The sequence below is a fragment of the Ambystoma mexicanum genome, chromosome 3p, assembly GCF_040938575.1.
Source record: "Ambystoma mexicanum isolate Mex_15411 chromosome 3p, UKY_AmexF1_1, whole genome shotgun sequence".
NCBI lineage: Eukaryota > Metazoa > Chordata > Amphibia > Caudata > Ambystomatidae > Ambystoma > Ambystoma mexicanum.
Window position 1 is genome coordinate 289,897,373 of NC_090925.1, and position 17,705 is coordinate 289,915,077.

The window sequence follows — 17,705 nt, forward strand, 5'->3', positions numbered from 1 at the left end:
GCCTTTATTGCGGCGACATTGTGCAGGGGAGACTGGATGTGCTCCCTGGATCTGAAGAACGCTTATCTGCACGTCCCGATTTGGCAACCCCATCCTTTTCAGGATCATGGACTGCCATTTTCAGTACAAGGTCCTCTCTTTTGGCCTCAGCTCGGCCCCCAAGGTCTTTACCAGACTCATGAATGCTGTGGCAGCCCTCCGGGCCTCCATATATACCCCTACCTAGACGACTGGCTCGTCAGGGCTACATCTCCAGAAGCAGTTCACCACTCCTCCCGTGCACTGTTGAACACGCTACACGCCCTGGGCTTTTTTCGCCCAATCTCATGAAGTCACAGCTGCAACCCACGCAGTCTTTGACCTTCCTGGGCCTCATCTGGGACACGTGCTCTGAGAGGGTCTTCCCCCTCGGAGGACATGATCTCGGCCATCAGCAGGGCCACGTCCCACTTTCGCAGCCGAAGCGCTACTTCGGCTTGGCGGTACCAGCATCTCCTGGGTCTTTTTGCAGCGGTACTGTTGGCTGTCCCCCACACCAGACTCATAAGGAGGATTCAACTCCACTTTGCAGCGTCGTGGAACCAGGAGAGGGGCTCTTAGGCCGAAATTATCAAGATCCCCATCTCTCTCTCTCTACCCGGACCTCGCATGGTTTTCCAGGGACTGCAACCTGTGGACGGGCAAGCCCTTCAGGTCCCCCCGTCCCACAGGTGAAGATTACCAGACTCCTCCCTCGAGGTCTGGGGAGCCACCCTGGAGGATCTCTCGGTCCACGGCATGTGGACCCGTCAAGAACAAGAATACCACATCAATTGGCTGGAACTGACGGCATCTGGTTAGCACTGAGAGCCTTCCTCCCATGTCTCAAGGGAAGGGTTGTCCTCATCCAGTCAGATTACTCAACCAGTATGTACTACATCAACAAGCAAGTGGGGACCAGGTCCCCCTCCCTGTGCAGACTGGTCGATCAACATATGGAAATGGCCCTTGGAGAACGAGATTTTCCTCACGGCAGTCCACCTCCCGGGAGAATCCAACCTGGTAGCAGACAGGCTCAGCAGGTTGGGAGTGGACAACTGCGAGTGGCAGCTGAACCTCGTTGCACAGAATCTTCCACAGATGGGGCCCTCCCCCAGGTGGATCTCTTTGCCACCAGGCACATCAAGAAGTGCCCCCAGTTCGCCTCCTGGCAGGGGCAAGGCCTAGGCTCCCTGGGCGACGCCTTATGGAACCAGTGGAACGGCATGTCTGCTTACATCTTCCCACCCACTCCACTGATTCACAGTGCTTTGCAAGGTCAAGGAGTCTCACCAGCTCAACGTCATTCTGATAGCTCTGGGGTGGCTAGCCAGGCCATGGTTCTCGGAGTTGCTCAGCCTCTTGGAGGTCCCTCCAATCCACTTGTCGACAGGCCCAGCACATCATCTAACACAGCAGGGGGGGGGCAAGGTCGTCCACCCCGCCCCTTAGAAGCTGGCCCTCACTGCATGGTTCCTGAGCAGGTGACACTCGGCCACCTCAGCCCATCCTCAGCCAATCTGGAAATCATACAGGGGGTTAGGTGCAAGGCTACCAGAGCCCAGTATAAAAGTGGACCATGTTCTGCCACTAGGCGCACTCCATGGATATCGACCTTCTGGTTTGTTCATTGGACGACGTGCTGTTATTCTCGGCCCACCTCGCCAACTCTGGTGTGCAGGTGGACACCTGCCGCACATACCTCTCAGGCCATTGGGGCCTCCAGGAATTCGGAGGAAGGGGGTCTTCTCCTCCAACCCGATTTGTCAGACATTTGGCCAGACTTGCTAGACTCTACCCGCCTATCAGGAAGCCACACCCCGTGTGGGATTTGAACCTAGTCTTGGGTGCCCTCGCACATAAGTCGTTTGAGCCTATGGCATCCGCGGACATCAGGCTGGTCACCAAGACGGCCCTGCTAGTCGGCCTTTTACTTAAACGTGGAGATTGTCCTTCTTACATTCTTTGCTGACCCGAAGGACGAGCCTCAGTTTTGCACTGCCTAGATGTCAGGTGTGCCCTGAAATTCTACCTGGACAGGACCAAGGGCTTCCGCAAGTCAGATGCCCTATTCATCACTTTTGGAGGCGCCAGGCTATCAGACCTCCAAATCCTCCATTTCCCGTTGGATGGTCTCCGCCATCAAGGAAGCGCATGAGGGCCAGCATAGACCCCCTTCCGGCAAACATGAATGCTCACGCGGTCAGGGCCAAGGCAACGGCCATCTCCTTTCAGCATGTCCCCTGGCAACTCATAAGCATGGCAGCCACACGGGCCACCCCATCGGCTTTCTGCAAGCATTGCGGTTTGGTTGCTGGCTCCAGGTCAGATGTGGCTTTCGGATAGGCGTTCTCCGGAACATGTTTGCTTAAGGAGGGTCTCCTCCCCACCCTGGGGTTACATTCAGTTGTAATCGCCCATGCAGTATGGAGGAAAGGGGATGGGACGGAAGAGTAATTATAAGTTACTCACCGTTGTGATTCATGCACTCTTAGTCCATAGTCTCCTTTCCTGCAATGGTAAATCTATTGTCTATGCATCTTTGGAGACTGAGGTGTGGCACCGGCGGGCAGAGTCACAGCAGTGCATGCTCCCAGGGCTGCGCCTCCGTGCGCCTCTAAATTTAGAGGGGGAGAGGTTTCTGGTGAAAAGGGTTCAGTCTCCCCTCCCTCGCTAGGGCCGCCCATGCAGTGTGGCGGAGAGGGGACTATGGACTAAGAGTACTTTAGTCACTATGGTGAGTACCTTCTAATTACCACCCTATTGGCTACTTATTCAGATGTCCAGTGCTACCTACTGCAGGAAAGTCTGCAGGCGGACGCAGAACCAGTGCGCACCCGCCTACTAGCAATCGTATTGGAGGGCAAACAAGTCAATCACAACTTTCTCAAGATTACCTTGGATGCTGCTGAAACAGCTGATCGCTCCCTGGCACAAGGTACCCTTTTAAAGAACCATGCCTGGCTGAGAAACTCAGGGTTTAAACTCGGGCATCATTGATTGTGGAAGATTCCAATCTGTATGCAAAAGCGGTGGACGAGGCACTGGAGACAGCCAAAAAGGAACATGAGACCCTCACGTCCTTGAACCAAATTACTCAAAGACTCTCAACAAAGAGGGGGCGGGGAAGTTCTCACCTCTTATTTCATGGGAAATTCTATCAAAGTTCCCCCCATAATCAGTATGGCACGATTAACAATTGGTCTAGGAGACAAGGTTCTAACACCTCCACTACTTACCGTCCCAGAGGACCATGTCTGCGAAAGGGAAGGGGTTGCAATGCAACCCCTAGAAGATCCCCGGCCTCTTGCCAAAATGCCTCCCCTGTCGGGACGATTAACATCTTTACTGCATGCATGGGAGGGCATCACATCGGACCAGTGGGTGCACCCACAGGTACTGTATAGAGTTCAGCCGGCCACCTCAGTACAGACCCCCAAGATCCAGGCGCCTGACACCGGAACACCTCCAGATCCTGCAGGAAAAGGGCGCTATTGAAGTCTGTACCGTTATACAGGTAAACAAGGATATTTATGCAGTGTACTTCCTTGTCTAACCATGTGCCCTGTTCTAGACTTGCGCCCAGTGTACAAATTGGTTAAGTTTCGGATGGTGAGGCTGCAAGAGGTAATTCCTCTGCTAACGCAGGGGGATTTCATGGCAATATTGGATATGAAAGATACATACTTTCATATTTCAATGTTGCCGGCACGCAAAGTACCCAAGGTTCATGATAGAGGGCAAGCATTATCAGTTCAAGGTCCTTCCCTTTTGCATTACCTCAGCCGCATGGGTATTTACAAAGGCACTGGCAGCGGCTCCCTTTGCAGGCAATCCATCCCAGTATATCTGTACTTTGACGACTGGCTCATAACGGGGGACTCCTACGAAACATGCCTAGCAAACACTCAAAGGACTGTCACTGCCCTAATGCCCACGAGCTATCGGCACTATACAAAAAAATAAATACATACATACCTTTTATTCGGTCTAGGATTCTCCATAAATGAGGAGAAAAATACAGCCTCGACCCCAGCCAAGTGAAGCAGTTTCTAGGGGCTCTTATTTGGACAGAAGACGGGCTCGTCTTCCCCTCCAATGAGAAGGTTCAAAACGTGATGTTTCAGATCCCTCCTTATGGAGCTGGTCACGAGGTGATGGTACGTAAGGCCATGCGACTGCTAGGTATGATGGCATCCTGCATTTAATAGGTTCCTCACGCGCATTTGTGCCCCATGCAAGAGTGGCTAAACAGCCAATGGTGTCAGTCCAGCAGACTATGGGACGATCTAGTAGTTGTCTCGGTAGCCCTCGTTCTCTCTCTGAAGTGGTGGTCGAGGGAAAACCTCTTGAAGGGGAAAACCTTCACCCCCTCAATAGAAGCCACTCACGACAGACTCATCACTCGTGGGGTTGGGGGCTCACCTTCATCAGATGGCGCACAGGATTTGGCCTCCATCGCTAGCTTCCAACCACATAAACCTGTTGGAGCTACTAGCTGTGTGCAAAGCACTGAAAGCCTTTCAGGCGCAGATACAGGGAAAGACCGTACTAGTCCTCAAGGACCGCACTACAGCCATGTACTACCTGAACAAGCAGGGGGGTACTCCTTTTCCAGGGCTGTCTAAACAATCTCAGAGAACATTTGGAAGTGGGCTCTCTAACACAAGATGTTCCTATTGTCTCAACACATTCCAGGGGAACTCGATCTTCTGGCAGACTTACTCAGCCGAGACTTCCCACTGTCCTTCGAGTACAAGTGACAACTACACAAAGACCTAGTCTCCAACGTTTTCGTAGAATGGGGTTTGCCGGAGACGGACTTTTTCGCAACTCTGGAAAACTCACAATGCCCAGATTACGCCTCCAGGTACCCTCAGAACCAATATAAGGGTAACGGTCTCTGAATAACATGGTAACAGAGGTTTGTTTACGCTCTCCTCCCACTCCCCTACCCGCCAACCACCCTGGTTCTCCCACCTGATGGAAATGTCTTTCCTCCGATATAGCTGACTTGCCCTTACAATATGTCTCAGACAGGGGGGAAATGCTCCATCCATGCCTGCAAACTCTCAATTTGGCGGCCTATCTCCTGAAACCTTAAAATGTGGGCATCTCCAGCTTCCTCAGATGCATGTATATACTCGGAGAAGCAAGGAAGCCTAACACCAGACATTGCTACTCCAATAAATGGAAACGCTTTGTTTTATGGTGTAATACGAAGGGCATCAATCCCATTTAATGTTCCTCTACACAGTGTTCTACCTGACTTACCTGCTGGACTCAAGTCTTGTATTTAATTGACTAAAGGTTCACTTAGCTGCACTTTCAGCCTACACTACGTCCCAGCACAAAGTGTCTTGGTGGTTTATCCCAGTGATTAAAGCTTTTATGGAAGGGGTTAAGAGAATGTATCCTCCCATTTCCAACCCGGCTCCCGGATGGACCTAAATGTGGTGTTAACCAGATTTATGGGTCTCCATTTGAACCTATGCACAAAGCAATCCTAAAAGCACTTACTTACAAGACAGCCTTCCTAGTGGCAGTCACTTCCATACGAAGTTTGTGAACTACAGGCCCTTTTTTATTCTAGACCCTTTTGTCACAATTCAGAGAAAGTCGTTCTGCGCTCTCACCCAAGGTTTGCACCTAAATTAATTTAAAAGTTCCATGTGACCCAGTCTATAGAACTGCCTACATTCTTCTAGAACCCTACCAACGTGGCAGAAAGACTGCAACCACTAGATGTGCGCAGGGCAGTCATACTATCTGGAAAGAATGAACCCACTAAGGAAAACAAACCAGTTTGTTTCAGTGGCAGCTGATAGAGAAGGGGACCCTGTCTCTAAAGTAGCCATCTCTAAATGGATTGTCAACTGCATCACACTCTGATACAAACTTGCCAAGAGAGAACTGCCCTTCAAGCCTAGAGCATACTCTACTCTGGGCACGGGGGCTTCCATAGCATTAATTGCAAATGTACCTCTTGAGTCCCTTTGCAAAGCGGCAACCTGGAGTTCTGTACACAACTTTACAAAACACTATTGCCTAGACACTCCTAGGTCTGATTCTCAGGTGGGACAAACAGTAGTAGGACATCTTTTCACTACTGTTCCTTCTCACATTCCACCTCCAACTCCGGGTAGTCTATGCACAGCATGTGATTCTAAGCAGATTAACAAGCATCAGAAGACATGCATTACTCACCGTAATAGCATTTCTGATGATTTGTATCTGCTTACCTTCACACGCGCCCACCCATCCTCCCCGCTCGGATGGAAGGAATATAGACGTCTTACTACTTTTCTCTTTGTGTACTCGTTCACGATAGTCATAAGGCTCCCTCACGGCAGAAAAAAATACAATCAGAGGGACCTCGACACGTGAGGATTTCTGGGTACTCTACACGTCAGGTTGGGGATAGTCTGACACGCCTATGCCGACATCACCTTTCTATCCTCGAAAGACCAGATGCAATACTCCACGGTTACCGCTAAATGTCGGACTATATGCACAACATGTGAATCTAGGCCGATACAATCATCAGAAATGCTATTATGGTAAGTAATGCATGTCTTAGTTCCTCAAGTTATGGAACGAAAAAACAGAACTAAATCCAACGGGTATGGCAGGAGCTACCTATACTACAGGTAACGTTGACATGCCCACGGTGGCCCTCGAGGGACAAAGACGCCACGACATCGTGCACAGCTCCCTCTGCCGAGCAGTGTTTCCGAAGCAGAGAAGCTGGCAAGATAGTTTATCAAAGATGAGGAATACGTGGGAGGAACATCCAGTCGAAAGAACGTTACCAGTTGGTAAGTAACTTGTTCTTCTGTTTATCCGCTTCTTCTTTATTTGAATTCGAAATGCTGAACATTTTCAGTGGCATTTGGCGTTTCATCACGGCCAAGCATTTCTTCTTTTCCCTTACAATAGGCTTCATTGTTGTTGCAGGCTCCTCATCTGTTCTGGTAGCATCACAGATATTCTCATTGTCCGTAAATTCTGTAGAAATTGCACTACTTTCCAATGAGGAGTTGGACCCTTCCATAGAGCTTCCACTTAATTCACCTTCGATTACTTGTAATACCAGACTGGTTTTAACTCTCTGTGGTAGTACCAATGAGCCAGTTGGTTAAATTACCTGTTTTAAGTGCCATTCTATTCACTCTTCATGCAGCTTTCTTTCTTGATAATTTAGATGAGCGTTTTTGTTAACTATCCTTTTTATCCTTTGCTTCAACACTTGGTTTAATCGTATTTCCAGGTCTTTGTTTTTCTTTCTCCTTTCACTTTTACGAAGACACTCCTCCTCTTCCTCGTCATCACTCCCCAACAATATCTCTACCTTGGTGGATGCCAAATTCACAGGGTCTTTAACTATTGGGGTAGATTTAGGTACTCCCAAAGAAATGGGGCCCTGCACTTTACATATTTAACTTTAGTATCAGTTCGGTTACATTTCACCAACTCTGCCAATAGTGTGGCATTTTTATTGACTTGGCAAGAGATGTTATGTGATGGCTTTAGCAGGATCTGCCATATTAGGTGACTCCTGAACTTCTGTATAAACTTTCAGCACATTCCAGATAGTCCAGAGATGTAATATGCGTATGGTAGTCAAAATCCCTATGGAGGGGTGCGTCAGCCAGACACGTAAAACAGGGTGAACATGATGAAAGCTCTTATACGACACCTTTACCATTTAGAGCAGTGTCATTTGTTACCATCAACAATGGATCTGGAGGTGCATCACACAGAACTGCTGCCCGTTGCAAATTAGTTGTTTGACCTTCCAGGCTGTAACCTAAATGCAGCAGAGTTATTATCCAATTCCGCTGTGGTACGTGCACCTTCATTAATCAAGGCACCATTAGGGTCAGTCTCCTCATGTATTTCAATTACCACCTTCTGGCTGGAAATAAATATGTAATTTTATTAGATTTTGCTGTCGCCAATTGGAGTTTTTCAGCTGGGTTCAAGTCATTCACAGCACTTTTTTAATTTTTTTTTTATTATAGGTTTTTTGTTTGCTGCGTAACTTAATTAATGCAGGGAGGTACTCTGTACCAAAGGAAAGGTGGGGTATCTATGCACCAGCAGTAGAAAGTGAACAGAGGCAAATGGCTCCAAAGCTACAAGGAGCAAACGCCAGCGGCTCCTGATCATCTGGCTTAGAGACAAAATGTTAATGTTTCCCAGTTGGGCCACTATGATCAAATAGTAAATGTGTTAGAATATAGAGGCTTGAACACTCTGCCTTGCGGTTGCCTTCAGCAGAAAGCCACTGATAAAATACACGTTTCAGCTCACAGTATCCCTGCCTAGCTACATCCAGCACAAGGCAGATGTACATAGGCAAGTTCCACTCCAACCATTACCACAGCAGCGCAAAGGCCCAACGGCCTGCAGTCGCTGCCGTGATATTTCTTCCACTTGCCGTTAATCCGCTTTTGTTACACAAAATGCAGGAAGCTGAATTAACGCAAACCAAGCAGCGTTACTCATACCAGGACAGATGTTGCAGGATCCTTCTGCACAAATGGGAATGTTTTGTACCTTTGTGCTACCACACGTCCCGCGGGCTGCAGACTGAGTTGGCTTAACATTCACCGCAGCATATTCCTGGCTTCTTCCCAGCAATCTGATCAACTCACAGCTTGCAGGTCTCGGCACGCCGCAACACGGAACTCCACACACTCGACTCCCATGCTAGAGGAAAGTACCACAAAAAGTTGCTGAACGTTGCAGGTAGTGTCAAGCCTCAACTCCCAACAGGAACTGAACTGACACAAATACAATACAAGGTTCTACCCTTTGGCCTCACCTTGGCCCCCAGGGTCTTTACCAGACTTCTGAATGAGGTGGCAGCCCTTCTCAGGGCCCAGGGTCACCATGTCTATCCATACCTACATGACTGGCTCGTCAGGGCAAGATCCCTGGAGGTGGTCCTTCACACCTCCTCCATCCTCATGAATACTCTTCACGAGTTCGGGATTTACCATTAATCTCAAGAAGTCGCAGCTGGAGCCTACATACAATCAAATGTTCCTGGGCCTCATCTGGGACATGAGCTCCGACGAGGTTTTTTCCTCAGAGGACCAAGTCATGGCCATCAAGAGGGCCACAGGTCTTTTTCGAGGGGATTGGGTCATAAGACGTATTCCATATCTGACGGTAATCACCACAGCTGTGCTGCTTCTTTTGGCGTCTGCGTTGATGATGTCGATACGCCGCCCTCGAGGACGACCTCCGATGGCCGACGTCACTGGTTGTTATAAGTAGGACGCACGATGCCCGTAGCCTTGGTTCCGTTTTTTCCGCGAATTTGTTCGCTTCGGAGATCTCGCTGCGCCTCGACTCTTTGGAGTTTCTGTTCTTTATCGGTTCTTCGAACCTGTTCTTTTGAAGTATATCCTTCATGATGTCTACCTCGTCTTCCACCCCGCGTCCGGGCTTTAAGAAGTGCGGGGATTGTGGGTCCAAGATGTCGGTGATGGACTTGCAAGAAGCCTACCTCTGGTGCCTTGGGGAGGCCCATGACACGGATGATTGTGTCGACTGCCAGTCGCTTACGTCCAAAGCCTTGCGGGAGCGCACGAAAAAACTGTCGGTAGTAAGGTGTCCAAGCCACAGAAATTGAGGTCTTCGGGGCTTTCGACGGACGATTCGAGGGGCAACTCTCTGCATCGTCTGAAGTCCAGTGGGTCTCTGTCACGGAGTAGGTCCCGCTTCTCCTGCCTCTTCGAGGCACTCCCGGAAGCGCAGTCATCGGTCGCCTGCCCGTCCTCATCCGAGGACTCTGCCTGTCGGCGGGTCGCTTATCCCACCAAGCATGCGACGCCGGAGGAATGGGCTTCCTTCGGTAAGAAAATGCTTGCGATTCTCGAATCGCAGGGCACTGGTCAGTCCGCGCCTCCGAGTGGGGTCGGTCATGAAGGGTCGAGAGACACCGCTCGTACGCCTTCGGGCTTGGGTGGTCGGCACAATTTGCGGGAAAGGTCCCGCTCGGACAAGGAGAATCTTTCTCGTCATGCCTGTTCCAGGTTGCAGTCCTCGACGCACTCGAGACCGTGTGCACCTGTGGTCTTCGAGGAAGACGTCGACGTCTGTGGCGCCGACTGACTTTCAGGCTCTGCCTCCAAAGGTCGACGCCGCCATCAGCGCCCAGGCTGTCGGACACGCTCGGGGCTCCGCCCTCGAGGCCTGCGTCGACGCCGTCGATGCTGTCGGCGCCGCTTTCGGCGTCAACGCTGATTCACTCGACGCCTTTTGAGGCTTTTTTCGACGGGGGTACCCCGGGGCATGGTGGAAACTTCTAGAAAGGCTCTGGCCAAGGTCAAGCATGGCTTTGTTCCCCATTCTGTGCCCTCTTGCCGCCATCTTGAATACATTTCAGAGGTGGATGAGGGCTCTGATGATGGCATGGTTCCTGATAGGGTGCCAGATGAAATTCTCTCGGGCCATAGCCAAATTGAGGACCTGCGTCAGTCCCTGCACGACGCCAGTGGTCTGGACACCTCTCCGGAGGTGCAGTTTTGTAGGCCTGAGCCTGGCACTCATGCCGACTCCTCGTACCGGCGCCTTATGTCTAGGGTCACCGAGTACTTGGGGTGGTCTGCTCCACCAGGGGATTTTCTTCAGGATGACCTTACGGATATCCTTGACCAAGGTCTACCAACTGACCCGGTACTGCCGTTCCATATGGCTCTACAGAGGAGGGTGGCGGCGGCTTGGACTGCTCCGAAGAGTCTCCCGGCAGTGGGCAAGTCTTTGCCGCGAAAATTCCGCCCAGCCAGTAGCGACCCCTGCTACTTGACCAACCACCCCACTCCGGAGAGTTTGGTGGTGCAGGTGGCTACAGCCCCAGCAAAGCAGGCGTCGTATCCTACCATCCCTCCTGATAGGGAGGACAAGCGTTTTGATGGTTGGGCGAAGGGGGTATGGCGTGGTGCTTCAAGCGGCCAACTCCGTGTGTGCCTTGTCTCGTTTCACGCACACTCTGTGGAACTGTTTCCTTAGCGGCTGAACATATTCCCGAAGGGGGCGAACGGGATGGTTTCCTTGCTATGATCCAGGATGGCAAGGATGCCATGTGTGAGGCCGTTAAGTCGGGTTTGGGCATGGCAGATTGCGTCAGCCGGTCCATGGTGGCGAGCACCGAAGAGTGTTCTTATTTTAAAATCCCTTTTAATTTCTCAGTTTCTAAAAGGGCTCACTAATGTGTTCCCTCTGTCACCTTTCCAGGTGCCCGGTCGGGATTTGAACCTTGTCCTCAAGTTTCTGATGGGTGCTCCATTTGTGCCTTTGCATTCTTGCCCTTTGAGACTGTTAACTCCAAAAACTGTATTTTTGGTTGCGGTCACTTCCGCTCGCAGAGTGAGTGAGTTGCAGGCACTTTAAGTTAAGCCACCCTTCACTACATTTCGTAAGGACAGGGTTGTCCTTAGAGTTCGTCCTTCCTTCCGAAGGTGATGTCGGAATTTCATTCAGGCCAGGTTTTTCTTCTGGGATTTCATCCTCCACGTCCTGGTAAGGAAGAGGAGAGGCTCCATAGGCTCAATCCTAGGAGAACTTTAAGCTTTTATATTTCAAGCATGTCTCGGGTCAGAGTGGACGATCAACTCTTCATTGGTTACGCTGGTAAGCGTTTGGGACAAGCTGTGACTAAGCAGACTGTCTCGTTGGATTATTCTGGCTATTTCTGAGTTACCGCTTGGCGTGTAATGACCCACCAGTCTGCTTGCGGGCCCATTCTACAGAGGGGTGTTCCTATTCATAACATCTGTGACGCAGCCACTTGGGCTTCAGTCCATACTTTTGTACCTCACTACTCCCTCGATTCCATCCGTGGGCAGGATCGGGCCTTTGGCAAGGTTCTTTGCTCCGCAATTTGACTGGGCATTCTAAATTTCTTTTGCTAAATTCTTTTCCCACCTCCTTGCTTTGGGAGTCTGTCATAGATATGTAATACGTCGGAGGACCCAATCCCCTCGAAGAACAAGTTACTCATACCTGGTAACGTTCTTTCGATGGGATGGTCCGACGATGTATTCCATATCGCTCCCTCGCTGCCTTCCCCGCTACAGAATTTCTTATGCGATTGCAGCTTAGGTTTTCCGCAAGGCTTTGTGTGGTCAGACTGGTAGACTGGTGCCACACGTTCTGGGGAAAAAAACTACAACTGAGGCTACGGGCGTCGTGCGTCCTACTTATAACATCCAGGGACGTCGGCTGTCGGGGGTCCTCGAGGGCGGCGTATCGACGTCATCGAAGCAGGACGCAGACGCCGAATATTTTTCCGAAGCAGCACAGCTGTGGTGATTACTGTCATAGATATGGAATATGTCGTCGGACCATCCCATCGAAAGAACGTTACCAGGTAAGAGTAACTTGTTCTTGTCAGCAGAGGAGTGACCCCCACATGGCGATACCAGCACCTCCACGAGTATCATGGCGGCATGTCTACTGGCAGTGCCATACACAAGGCTCAAAATGACTCTTGCAACTGCACTTCGTGTCATCATGGAGTCAGGAGTGCGGTTCCCAGGCAGAACTTGTCAGCATTCTTCCCTTTCTCCACCAGGACCTTGTCTGGTGGAGCATGGATTGCAACTTGAGGCTAGGCAGACCCTTCAGGCAACCAGCACCAGACTCCTCCTTGGAGGGCTCGGGAGGCACCCTGGACAGCCGCAGTGTCTATGGAATTTGGTCTATTCAGGAACAAGGGGCCCATATCGATTGGCTAGAGCTCAAGGGGCTCTGGCTGGCTCTCAAAGCCTTCCTTCCAATGATCAGTGGCAGGACAATCCTCATCCAGACTGATAATTCCACCAGCATGTATTACATCAACAAGCAGGGTGCCACCAGGTCTCCTGCCGTAGTCACCTTGGCAGTCAGCATGTGGGAGTGGGCTCTGGAAAACATGCACTTGAAGGCAATCCACCTCCCGGGGGTGTCCAACCTGGAGGCGGATAGGCTCAGCGGACTGGGTGCCGACAACTACGAATGCCAGTTGAATGAGCAAGTTCTTCAGGTGATCTTCAACAGATTGGGTCATCCACAGGTGGATCTATTCGTCGCCTGGTCCAACAGGAGGTGCCCCCAGTTTGTGTCCTGGCAGGGACAGAGCTGGGGCTAATGGGAAAACATGAACGCATATGCCGCCCCTCCCACTCCCCTGGTCCACAGGGTTACAAGATCAGGGAGACCCCCCCACCTCTGTCATCCTGATAGCTCTGTGGTGACCTGCAAGGCCATGGTTCTCGGAACTGCTGAGCCTGTCGGAACAGGCCCCAGCCCACCTTCTGCTGGGTCCAGCTCACCTACTCACAACAGGGCGGCACAGTCATCCACCCTGTCCCCAGAGGTTAGCCCTCGCAGTGTGGTTCCTGAATAGGTCACACTAAAGCATCTGTCTGTCACAGGCTAACCTAGACATCATTCAGAGTGCTAGAAGTGACGCTACTAGGAGCCAGTACAAGAGCAAGTGGTCTAGATTTTGTCACTGGGCAGAATCTAAAGAAATCGATCCTTTGACCCTGCACGTTGGACAACGTACTATCCTTGGCACACCTCACGGAATCGGAGGCGCAAGTAAACACGTGCTGCACCTATCTGGCGGCCATCAGAGCCTATAGGAATTCAGAGGTCTTTTCTTCCTCCAACCCAATAGTCGAGAGTTTTGGTGGGCCTCGCCAGGCTCTACCCACCTATCAGAAGTGTCACCCGGTGTGGGACCTCAATGTAGTTTTGGGCGCCTTGGCGCATAAACCATTTGAGCCAATGGCGTCTGCGGACGTCGGGCTGGTCACCATTAAGATGGCCCTCTTGGTGGGCCTCATGTTGGCACTCCAGATCAGTGAAATCCAGGCTCTGGTGGCTTCAGAGCCATATACTGCCTTTCATAAGGACCTCCATGAGGAGGAGTGCTACCTACTTTCTTTGCGGACCCCAAGGACAATCGATGGACAGAGGGTCCTGCACTGTCTGGATGTCCGGCGTACACTAAAATTCTATGTAGACAGAACCAAGAGCTTCCGCAAGTCGGAAGCCCTCTTTGTCACCTTTGGTGGGTCAAGGCCAGGCTATCAAGCTTCCATAGCAAGATGGATGGCCACGGTATCGGGGCCACGGCTGTGGCTATCCAGAGGCATGATCTTTGGCAGGTCATCAGTAAGGCGGCTACATGGGCTACGCCTCGGCCTTCTGCAAGTACTATTGCTTGGATGCCAGCTCCAGGTCGGACGCAGCATTTGGTCAGGCACATTTAAGGAACTTGTTTTTTTTAAGAGGGTCACCTTTCCAACCTAAGGGCTACATTCTGTTGAAATCGCCCATACAGTATGGAGGAAAAGGAACGTGACGTTAAGAGTAATTATAAGTTACTCACCATAGCAACTCACGTACGCCTAGTCCATAGTCCCCTTTTCTCCATATGTCCCACCATCCTCCCCCTTAATTAAAATGGTGTCCCTAGGCAATGATAGTATTATCGATGCGTCAAAGGGGACTGGGGAGTGGCACCGGTGGGTGGAGTCAGGGGAGCACATGCTCGGACTGCGCCCCCGTGCGCCTCTAAATTTAAAGGGGAGGATTTTTTAAATGGTGGAAAAAGTTCAGTCTCCTGTCCCTAGCGAGGGACGACCATACAGTATCGAGGAAACAGAACTATGGACTAGGAGTAAGTTAGTCACTATGGTGAGTAACGTGGTTGCCTTTTCATGGGTTTACTTTCTCACCAGTCATCCAGAGTGTAACGTTTTGCCCCATGGTGCTCGGACTTTGCCTCCAATCTTTGTGTGAACTTTATGAAACTTTACTGAATACATTGATTTCCACAGGTCTTGCGAGAATGTGCTCATTGAGCATTCTCCTGAGAGACTACCAAGTGCAGTCTCTTAATGGGTCAAAGGGCCTAGCTGCTTTGAAACCAGGGTGCATCATAAAATCATGCAGCCCAATGGCAGCAAACCGAGATTTTGCTACTCGTCAGAGTGCTCAGCCTGCCATGCCTGCATTCAAAACTGTGACTGCATAGGGGCAGGTACCCAATTCTCTGAACTACTTCAGAGGCTTCTAGGTAAATCTGGGAGTCTCCAAGGATGAAAATTTGAATAAACTCTCAAATTGGTGCAGTCGTCAACTGCCTTTTTCATGTCGAGTCACACAAGGAAATGTTCACCTTTTATCCCCTACATGAATCGTGTAGCTGGTGCATATTCTCATACCAAAGTGGATTATGGTAATGCCCAACCTCTAGCGTACAGGCAACAGTTCCTAATAAAAGCAGCTGGCTGCCTCGTTTAACTCTGAAATCATGTTTCCCCATTCCGGAGTACCTCCATTAAATTTGATCCCGTCAAACTGCTCTTTATGGTCTATACATGCCATCAGGACACAGGTCCAAAGTACCTTGAAGACCAGAGCCAAAGTTCCCACCCTGTAAAATTGAACTGTTCATTACCTCACATTCATGTATTGATGGATTGCTGTGTGATGTACAGTGCTCCTTGAATGAACCTTCATATGTGGCTTGTTTGCTCCCCTCATTAACCTGCACAAATTAACATTGGTGCGCTACTCCAGTCCCACAAGTATCATGCTCCTTCAACCTTTGGCCCATCCTTTCTTTCACAGCAAACCTAATTGGAGAACTGAACTGGATGTATATATCCGTGGCGCGCTTCAGGATGCGCAATATGCAAGTGCCGTCCCTGCAACACACATTGGAACATACTAGCAAGTTGAGAACTGGTTCAAATGTAATGTGCCTCTCCCACTCCTATTTTCCCTGCCCCATGTTACAGGAACTTGTCAAGAGGCTGTTAAAAAAGGTACCATCTGGCCTATGCTAGAATACTTTGGGTTTTATTATCCAACTTACCAACGGATCCTTAAGATCTGCATCTTCTCTGGCTAAGCAAATGTGATCTGTCACCCCCACTTCCTGGAGTAATCTTTGCTGCCTCCTTGCTCTATTTCTGCAAAGTTTGAAGACCTAATTTAACTTGCCATGTCAAGTATGTAACATTAAACTTGACTTTGTTTAACAGATGTGCCATTGAAACTACCCAGCTTCATGAAATGATGCTCCTCCTTTTTTCCTCCTCCTTTCCCTCGCCCAAGTCTCCAACAGGCACATGTGTTTGTCCTGGTTTCCCGCCTAAATCTGACTCCTGAAACTGCTGTACGACTTGTAGCATATTTATGTTGGTGCTCTTACTGAAATTTGTTTTCGTAGTAGACTTTGTTTTTTTGAATTAACATCGCCACAAAAGTGCAAATCTATATAACAATTGTTTCGGCTAAACACCCCCCCCACCCCCCGCAGTTGTATATGTAATATGTTTTTCTAAATTGCATTTGTGTAGCTGGAAAACAGCTTTCTGATTTTGAATTGCTCTGGGTGGTGGCATGCTCATTTCAAGGCCGTACTTTTGGGAATGGAATCATTTCACAACTATAGTATTACAATTGAGAAGGAATTTAATTTGTGCCGTATTCTTGGGCAAGCACTTAATGCAGATAGACTTCAGCCAGCATGGGCACCATCTCCTTGAACTGTTTTAGTGCAAATGTGTTTTTCCTGGTTCTGCAATCTTGTTTTCAGGAACACAAGTATTACCTCTTTCTCTTCTGTCAACAGAAAGGAAGTTCATGAACCCGTTCAATGCACCTAACCTTTATCAGAAACTGGAGAGTGACCCTAGAACAAGAGCCTTACTTGGTGACCCTAGCTACAAACAATTGATTGAGCAACTGAAGAACAAGCCTTCTGACCTTGGAACGTAAGTGTATAATGCCCACAGCTAACCTACAGGTGCACAATGAGTGTTCATGTGGTTCAATCTGGGGTGGAAGCTAGATGCGTTCAATGAATGTTTTGAAGTAGTTATGTGTAATGTCTGCCTATTAGAGTATGGGAATTCTGCTGCTTGTGGCTCATGCTTTTTAATGGGTTTCTGCGCTGCATTTAATGCCGGGGCTTTGGCACATATGTGGGAAGATCCGTACATGAAAATATGTATTGGGCGATCAAAAGATGCATGTTGGTGCTAAAAACAGGATATAGCTTTATGTATTTTTAAATTAATTCCCTCCCTGACCATCCCCGTTTTGAACTTATTGGGCTCTGAACATCACTACCTCAATTTTTTTTCTCCCACAAGCAATTATAAATGACAATTCTACGATTTTAGAGCTTTTCAAATTTGTAGTTTAATGGAAACGGAGCCCTGACGCACATCGCAGAGTTCTTTCTTGGCTGACACCATTGCTTAATGAAAATTAAACTTAGTATTTCTTTCTATCCTTTCGAAAACATTTTACCGCAGGATCTCTGGCAACAGCTTCAAGGACAAGGCCATCCGTCGACTATGGCGACTCCTGTCTCGACTGACCTTTGACTGCAGTCTTCCAAGGCCTCAACTGGCCTCGGCCCTGCACAGTAGGGAGAGCGGGAGGAGGGTAATATTTTAGTCTCTATGAGAAGGCATTTATTTTGCCAGGCTGCCATGCTTCTACATGATAGAAAGCACTCCTTTTAAATTCTGTCTTTCCTGTAACACGTTTCCCTGGAAGACCGTGCAAGTCTTGCAAACTGTTAATTCCAAACACTTTAGATCCGCAAGACCAAGGACTGGCCCACCACGCCATGTAGGTCGATGCCGCCATCGACGTTG

The 17,705-nt window shown here is 49.6% G+C and overlaps 1 protein-coding gene across 1 annotated transcript in view; it reads left to right on the forward strand.

Annotated features, from left to right (window-relative positions):
• Nucleotides 1-17,705, forward strand: part of STIP1 (stress induced phosphoprotein 1) — an 812,376-nt gene that overhangs the window by 261,511 nt on the left and 533,160 nt on the right. Inside the window, exon 4 of the mRNA XM_069650819.1 lies at nt 16,670-16,811. Coding sequence (XP_069506920.1) covers nt 16,670-16,811 — 142 coding nt within the window. The remainder of the gene's footprint in view (nt 1-16,669; nt 16,812-17,705) is intronic.